The sequence below is a fragment of the Hemibagrus wyckioides genome, linkage group LG28 (genome assembly GCF_019097595.1).
Source record: "Hemibagrus wyckioides isolate EC202008001 linkage group LG28, SWU_Hwy_1.0, whole genome shotgun sequence".
Lineage (NCBI taxonomy): Eukaryota > Metazoa > Chordata > Actinopteri > Siluriformes > Bagridae > Hemibagrus > Hemibagrus wyckioides.
In genome coordinates, this window is record NC_080737.1 from 19,196,070 (window position 1) to 19,204,971 (window position 8,902).

Consider the following 8,902-nt stretch of genomic DNA (forward strand, 5'->3'; position numbering starts at 1 on the left):
GCAGATGATGCCCTGTTGGCTCTTTCGAGCAAGGACTTACAGCGTGCACTGGGGCAGTTTGGAGCCAAGTGCGAAGCAGCTGGGATGAGGAACAGCACCTCCAAATACGTGGCCATGGTTTTCGACCGGAAAAAGGTGGTTTGTCCCCTCCAGGTTGGAGGGGTGTTCCTCCCTCAAGTGGAGGAGTTTAAGTATCTCTGGGTTTTGTTTACGAGTGAGGGAAGGATGGAGCATGAGATTGACAGACGGATTGGTGCAGCGGCAGCAGCAATGTGGTCTATGTACTGGTCTTTTGTGGTGAAGAAGGAGCTGAACCGAAAGCCGAAGCTCTCGATTTACCAGTCAAGCTACGTTCCTACTCTTACTTATGGTCATGAGCTTTGGGTCATTACCGAAAGGACAAGATCCCAGACGCAGGTGGCCAAAATGAGTTTCTTTCCTAAGGTGGCGGGGCGTTCCCTTAGAGATAAGGTAAGGAGCTCTGTCACCCGGGAGGAGCTCAGATTAGAACCACTGCTCCTCCACATCGAAAGGGGCCAGTTGAGGTGGCTTGGGCATCTGTTTCAGATGCCTCCTGAATGTCTCCCAGGGGAGGTGTTCCAGGCATGCCCCACCAGGAAGAGACCCCGGGGAAGACCCAGGACAAGCTGGACGGACTATGTCTCTCGGCTGACCTGGGAATTCCCCCGGAAGAGTTGGAGGAAGTGGCTAGGGAGAGGGAAGTGTGGGCATCCCTGCTTAGACTGCTGCCCCCACGACCCAGCTATGGATAAGAGGGAGACAATGACATGAAAGGTTTGATTCCATGCCTGATTGCAGTTGGGTGTTTCTTTAGTCTAAAATGTTTCTGTTGTGATAAAACGTCAAAACTGCTTTCTTTACATGCTTTCATCACGGATGCAACAAACTTGTTTAAATCTGGGAAAAACTTTTCCAGTTCAACCTTTTTACCCTTAGTCGCATCTAAAAAGTCATTTATCTGGTCAACTGAATACAGGTCAGTGTCCTGGCTCATGTCTGAATCAGTAACTGACTCATCATCATCAAAGCTCTCTTCTGTAGCAAAAGAACAAGTGTCCATATCATTACTCTGCCGCTCACTCGGTATCACTACCTGTTCTTCATCGCTCAGGGCAGCGTATATGTTTCAGTGCAGCCAGAGTCACTAGTGCCCTTACTCACTCTCTTACGACCATCAGAGTCACTAGTGCTCCTACTCACTCTTTTAAGAACAGAGCGCTTTTTAATCAGACCCACAACCCTAGCATCATCAGAGTCACTATTATTCTGATTCCCAGTTTCAGCAGCCTCAGAGTACCTTATGCTCCGACTCGCCCCCTTGGCTGCATCAGAGTAGCTGATACTCTGGGTCACAGATTTAACAATACTCTCATCAGAATAATTACTCTGATTCACAGAACTCACACCACTACTGCAGCTAGGCTTCTCACCGTCACCAACATGAGCATTAACATTAGGAGAAGCAGCTGGTCTTACCTCCATGTTATGGTCATTTACTGGGTCAGAATGCTGCTCTGTCTGATCCTGTTCAGAGATGGTCTCAGTGATTTCCGCACTGTCCTGTCTCTCAAACCCGCATTCTTTATGCGGACAGGAGTAGCGCTTGTGCCCGATGTCACCGCACTCGAAACAGCGCAAATTCTCTGTGCTCGCATACAACATGACAGATCTGTCCTCACACATCACCCGGAAAGACACGTCCAGCGTTTTACTGGGCGAGTTTAAAATTATCAAGGCCTGTCTCCTAAAAGACGTGACATGTTTTAAAGCTGTGTTTTTACAACCCAGCGAGACTGACTTTACCTCTCAGATGATTTTGCCAAATCTCATCAGTTCCTTCTCGATAACCTCGTTACCAACACATGTGGGAACATTAGATATGGTGACTTTAGTGACCGGGGCAGAGAGTGGAGTGATGTGAACATACGTCTCTTTCACCCAAATGGCACTTGTAACCTTTAAAATCAGGAACACACCTGAAACCATTTCTAAAGGTAAGTGAGGATGCTGCCCTCGCAGGGGGAGACGCCATGGTGCCGAAACACACACACACGCCGTGCACAAGCATTACACTAATAACTTCAACAAAAAGTGATTGGAAATAGAAAAAGGTTAAGAAAAAATGAAAGAAAAGACAGTCTGAGAGAAACCTGCAGACGCTCACTCACACAAACCATGCCCACTCCCAGCATGCACCAGAGAAAGAGAGAGAGAGAGAGAGGAGGAGGAAGAGAGAGAAATACAAGGACAGAAAATGACAAAGGAGGAAAACACAGACGGAGAGAGATCATCATCATGATCATCAGCTCACTGCACGAAGATGAAGAAAAAACAAAACAACAAACAAAACAGCTTATATATTTGATTTTTTTATTTTATTTTAATAATAATCAATAAAATATTTACAATAATATGAATTTTTAAAAAAGAAATAAGAAGAAGAACAAAAAATGATGAAGTAAATGAAGTCTGTACACTATGTACAAGGTCAGGAAGTCAGCGCTCTCGTGAGCCGGATCCACAGATCCATCATCTCAGGATCAGCAAGCTGAACACTGATCTCATTTTCCTGGAGAAACCAGCAAACTTCCTGTGCAGAAAACTGCTGTCTCTCTTAATGGAGCATTACGACGTGTGAAAGAAGAGGGTTCGAGTTATTACTGTTCACGGGTGTATTATAACCTCTTCATGTGGTCTACATCAACAATCGTTAAAAACTCCAGATGTGAATTACACAAACATTTACACTGCTTCATCGTCTTCATCATCGTCTTGATCTTTGATAAATTAAAAAGCCTATTCCAAAACAATGACATGACTCAGCTACATGATTTCCATGAACTGGGAATAATTCGCTTTCTAAATGTAAATTGTTTCTCTCAGGAACTCACCACTTAGATCATCCCAGAAGTACACTTCCTGTTGGGCAGAAGAGCAGCTCTCGATCTCTGATGTTTCACTCTAACAGCAAAAGAAAAAGCGAAGGCACTGATCACTCAAAAGTGCTTCAATAAAAATCATCTTCCTTATAGGGCAGCAACAGCAGTCATAGCAATAGTGCTGAACTCTGGATTCTGATTGGTCAGTAAGTGATAATTCATTTTTTTATTAGTCAGGGGTGTGGCTGTTTATTGCTGCTATAACGTAAGCAGAAGTGACCAGTTTTATATATGAAACATTAAAAGTAAAACATTCCATTAAACTAAAGAGAACTCTTTTATGAAATGTGTGAGATAACAAACACATTTATTCTACTGCTGTGGTAAAAGAGGAATAAAACAGCTCATGGCTCATGATGTTAAACAGATACAATGCTCCAACTTCACTGATTGATTAAAAATATTTAGGAAAACTCAGATCAGTGAATAAAATGTACCTTCTTCTTTTCCTTCTCCTTCTTTTTCTTCCCAGCAGAACCTCGAGCGCTCGAATGACTGACCTCTTCATCTAGGGAAGTAAGCTGTCTCTCCTGGCTGTGAGCATTCAGCTCGTCCAGAGTCTTCGAGTTCCGAGGCCTTCTGGTGGGTGTGGCCGACGATTCCACCACGAAATCTGTAAGGCTCTTTGTCAGTTCTCTTACAGCCGCGGTGAAAGCTTTTTCATCATTTGCTGTTACTTCTCCTTTACAGAATTCAGTCTGAGCTGCTAGTTGTGTAAACTCTGTGCTGGAAAAGTAACAGTCTAAATGAGTAAGGAGCTCCGGGACAAATCCGTGGACCAGCAGGGAAATAGCACGAGCTCCGAACACGCGGCCACGTGAACGTTCTTCTTGAGAGAACGTCCTTGTGATGTTTGATGCAGTCATGTTCCTCAGAATGGCCGAGACCGCATTCGCGATGATTGGCTCATGACACCCAGTGCTGGAGTCACTGGACAACAAACTCTTCAGCTGGTTCACAGCAGAGTTCTTGTTCCCAGCCAGACGTCCAGCAAAACCTCGAGAGAGGCATCCATGATGCGAGGAAGATCTATCAAACACGGAATCTTGTGTGATCATTTTGGCCCTTTTGTTTGGCCATCTGCCTTCCTTTACCGTGGAGAAAATGTTCTCCACATCGTTCCTCACGTGTCCAAAAAGACGGAAAGGAGCGAAGATGTTGGCGTGGTCGAAAGCACTCATGTTGCTCGCTCTTGAGAGTCCTGTCTGGGTTTTGTTTCTAGACCCCGCCTTCAAACACTCCTCTAATTCTCTTGAAACAGAGTGCATAATTTCCCAGGCTGCGGATTCCAGATATCTAATGAGGTTGCGTGACAGTTTTCTGTAACAGACAGACCTCTCAGTTTTCCTGAGTTTTTGTCTCTTAGCAAGGATTTGGATGTTTCTGACCAGGACATCACATACTAAGTGAGTGCATGTGGACTGGAAGAGATCGGACGTCTGCTTCTGTCCTTGCGTCCTGTACAAGTCCAGAATTTTAGCGATAATTTCTTCTGTGCACGTGTCGAGATGGAGCTGCTCCTCCTCCCCCTGAGCAGACGTGCTGCTGACATTCGCCTTCACAGCTTTCGTTGAGGACACGCTGACACGTTCTGATGAGCGCCTTGACGAAGAATCCTCAGAGTGTTCTGACGTGAGTTGGTGATGTTCTTTTTTCAGGGAAACCGAAGCCTGGACCTTCAGAATAAATCTACACACTTTCTTCTGCACACAGCTGTAGGTCTCACAAGCAGCTGGAAGAAGCTTATTCTGTAAAAACGTCTGTTCGGTCATCTGATCCGATGATGGTGGTGGTTTTTTCAAATTCTCAGAAGAGTCTTTGAGATTCTGGAAGCTAAGGGATGCACACGGACCGACGATGCCAAGATTGTGATCTCGTCTAAAGACTCAGAGTGTTTCGACCCGAGTGAAGCCACTTCCTCTTTTGCTTCATGGAGGATTGAGCTTATAACGTGCATTGCCTTGGTCTGGACATGCTCGCTAAAAACGTCCTCCTCACCTCCACCAGACACGGTGCTCTTCTCATCGGCGCTTTCTCCCACAGCGTCGCTCGTGGAAGAACATTTCTGGGTGTTCTCGATGTGCATCATGGCCCTCACGATCATCTTGATTACCTGCCAAAAGCTTTCAGGCTTCTTCCCTTCCGTCATTTTGTAATAAACATCCGGACAGCAGAGTCGTAATCATCTCAGTGATTATGGCTTTGGTGGACGAGGACATGAGATCGTCGATCAGAGGACACTCGCTCAAGGTTTCTTCAGCAACCTCGGGCTTCGAGCAGATTTTCTCTGAAGTTTTAGCAGAGCTGAACTTCACAAGTGTCTGTTTCATCGCTTCTCTGACTTGGGAAACAAGTCCTTGGATGAAGCTGCGTACGTATTCAGATGGGTCTTCTGATGACCTGAGGAAAGATTATAAAGATGTGACATGAGTAACGTTACATAAACAAAGACATTCTCGCTTATTTATCCAGAATAACATTGTTCAGAAAAACGAAATGGATTCCAAACCATAAAAAGAATTTTGAAAGAAAGCAAAACTTAAACTGCATCAGGAAAATGTTTACCTCAGCAAACCAGAGACACTTATCTACCCTTTAATATTGTAAAAATATATAGTGTGTAAACTATAGGCTTCTGTAGTGATGTGTCACTATTAACAAAATGTTAAAAAGCTCAAAAAAAAAAAAACCTGCGTTCATTCAATTTAGCCATTAAATGTTATAATTATAAACAAAGTCAGGTGAGATTTCTAGCTCTGTGAATGCTGTGAGTTTTATCGGATCATCAGATCAAAATCACCTGCTCCTACAGAAGCAGACAGAAGAAATGTTCAGATAAAAATGTTTAAGTTGGAGTTCAGTCTCACCCCGGAGTCCTGCTGCGACTCTCGGCTCCATTTCCGCGTAGTTTTGTTTCGGCGCAGAGAACCGCCTCCATTCCTACAGCGTCGATGAGCGAAGGCAGGATGAACTCGATGACCAGAGACGACAAGACTTTCACGAGCGAGGAGCACAGGATCGCCAGCTCCAGCTTCGTGTATTGCAAAAGAACGAGACAAGAAGTACAGTAAATTAGTTTGAAGTGTTTTTTTAAAAAATAAATAAATAAATAATTCAGACAATGATTATTCGTGAATGTGGGAGGAAATAAATAAAATAAATTAGATATGTATTCATTTAATATCATTAGCCACACACCCCCACCCCCCAAAAAAGAGAGATTAAGCTGCTTTAATAATTATATTATAAGCTACAAGGCAAAATAATAATTGTGAATTTAATGCACATAAATTTTATTTGTAATTGCACATGTTGCTGTGGGTTTCATCTAAACTTCAGCGTTCGGTGAATGATCCTGGACATTACATTTTTTTTTATTTATTTCAAATAAAAACACTCACCTTGTAGCACAGATCATCGTTCATGGCTGTCCAGTCCCTGAAAGGATGTGAAGGACAGAGTCTTCTCAGGAGATTATTCAAAAAAAGCAGGATATATTAATCATAAATCAGGACACGTAAACACAGATGTACTCATCACTGAGCCCGAAGACAACGTCTCTGATGTCTCTGAAGCACTTGGCTTCCATTTTGCTATTCATCTGGAGAAAAAGGAAGCGGTTTTAATCTGAAGTAAGACGGATGAGAAAGAAATAAACAGATACTTACAAAACTATAACACAGCATCTGATTAGTAGATTCTTACCTCTGAATGTGTGTTCCACTGTGGTGTGATGCTGAATTAGCTGAAAGACACAAAGACACTCCCGGCGCATGTGGCAGGGCATTCAGGCGATCACCAACTACAGGACAACTTCACCTTCCTGTGACAGTGACGCCTCCCTTCCAGATGCGCTGAACGACTTCTACGCTCGGTTTGAGGCACAGAACAACACAACAGCGAGGAAGACCATCCCTCCTCCTAATGACCCAGTGCTCTGTCTCACCACGGCTGACGTGAAGAGAACTCTATGCAGAGTTAACCCACGGAAGTCTGCTGGACCAGACAACATTCCTGGCAGAGTTCTCAGGGAGTGTGCAGAGCAGCTAGCAGATGTCTTCACTGACATCTTCAACATCTCGCTGAGCAGCTCCATCATCCCTACGTGCCTCAAGACAACGACCATCGTCCCTGTGCCAAAGAAGTCCACGGTTTCCTGCCTCAATGACTACCGTCCCGTTGCACTCACACCAATCGTGATGAAATGCTTCGAGAGGCTCGTCATGAGGCACATCAAGTCACAGCTACCACCCTTGCTGGACCCCTTGCAGTTTGCGTATCGTCCTAACCGTTCCACGGAAGACGCCATCAGCACAACCCTCCATCTGGCCCTCACACACCTGGACTGCAAAGACTCCTTCGTTCGAATGCTGTTCATAGATTTCAGTTCAGCATTCAACACAATCATCCCTCAGCAGCTGATTAAGAAGCTGAGTCTCCTGGGCCTGAACACCTCTCTCTGCAACTGGATCCTGGATTTCCTGACTGGGAGACCTCAGTCAGTCCGGATCGGGAGCAGTATCTCCAGCACCACCACACTGAGCACTGGAGCTCCTCAGGGCTGTGTGCTCAGTCCATTGCTGTTCACTCTGCTGACTCATGACTGTGCAGCAATGCACAGCTCCAACCACATCGTCCGTGGTGGGTCTCATCAGCAAGAACGACGAGTCAGCATACAGAGAGGAGGTGCAACATCTAACAGCCTGGTGCAGAGCCAACAACCTCTCCCTGAACGTCGACAAGACCAAAGAGATGGTTGTTGACTTCAGGAGAGCACAGTGTGACCATTCTCCGCTGTCCATCGATGGCTCCTCTGTGGAGATCGTCAAGAGCATCAAATTCCTTGGTGTCCATCTGGCGGAGAACTTCACCTGGTCACTCAACACCAGCTCCATCACCAAGAAAGCCCAGCAGCGCCTCTACTTCCTGAGGAGGCTGAGGAAAGCCCATCTCCCTTCCCCCATCCTGACTGTGTTCTACAGAGGGACCATCGAGAGCGTCCTGAGCAGCTGCATCACTGCCTGGTTTGGGAACTGCACCGTCTCGGATCGCAAGACCCTTCAGCGGATAGTGAGGACAGCTGAGAAGATCATCGGAGTCTCTCTCCCCTCTATCACAGACATTTACACCGCATGCTGCATCCGCAAAGCTAACAGCATTGTGGCTGACCCCACACACCCCTCACACACACTCTTCACCCTCCTGCCATCTGGAAAGAGGTACCAGAGCATTCGGGCCCTCACAACCAGACTGTGTAACAGTTTCTTTCCTCAAGCCATCAGGCTCCTCAACACCCGGGACTGAACTGTTCTACACTCTCACACACACTCTCACTCAGGACTGAACTGTTCTACACTCTCACACACACTCTCACTCAGGACTGAACTGTTCTACACTCTCTCACACACACACACACACACTCTCACTCAGGACTGAACTGTATATTAACTCTCTGTCTCTCTCACACACAGATACACACACTCTCTCTTGACTGTGTGGACGCACACACACAATTTATACTGTTCATTACTTACTGCACTACCTCTACCTGTCATCCGCTGCTATAGTTATATTTATGTTTATTTCTATTTGCACTACCTCAACCGCTGCTGTGTATTTTTGCACAATATTTTTGCACAATACTTTTTTTTTATTTTTTACATCATTTCACTTTATCTATTTTATTTCACTTACATTCCAGTACACGTTCTTTTATTTCTTTTCGGCGCTAAGTGTCCTGTGTTCTTTTGTGTTGTCTTTATTGTATTTATTGTCTTTTTTGCACTGTCTTGTCTTGCTCTGTTTGCACCTAGCTGCACACTGTGCACTTTACGTGGCTAAGACAAACTTCTGTCCTAGCTCTGTGGTGTTGTTTTGTGTTGAACTTGTTGTTGTATGTTTATGTAGCACCAGGTCCTGGAGAAACGTTGTTTCATTTCACT

General features: G+C 45.1%; 1 protein-coding gene across 1 annotated transcript; it reads right to left on the reverse strand.

Moving 5' to 3' along the window:
* Positions 1-2,744: 2,744 nt before the first annotated feature.
* LOC131348093 (uncharacterized) lies at positions 2,745-6,785 on the reverse strand. The gene is made up of 4 exons (XM_058382683.1): positions 6,362-6,785; positions 5,828-5,991; positions 3,398-5,360; positions 2,745-2,982 (listed from the first exon to the last, which is right to left on the reverse strand). Exons 3-4 carry the CDS (start codon positions 4,730-4,732, stop codon positions 2,881-2,883), a joined length of 1,437 nt encoding a protein of 478 aa, XP_058238666.1. The 5' UTR covers positions 4,733-5,360; positions 5,828-5,991; positions 6,362-6,785; the 3' UTR covers positions 2,745-2,880.
* Between the last annotated feature and the right edge of the window lie 2,117 nt (positions 6,786-8,902).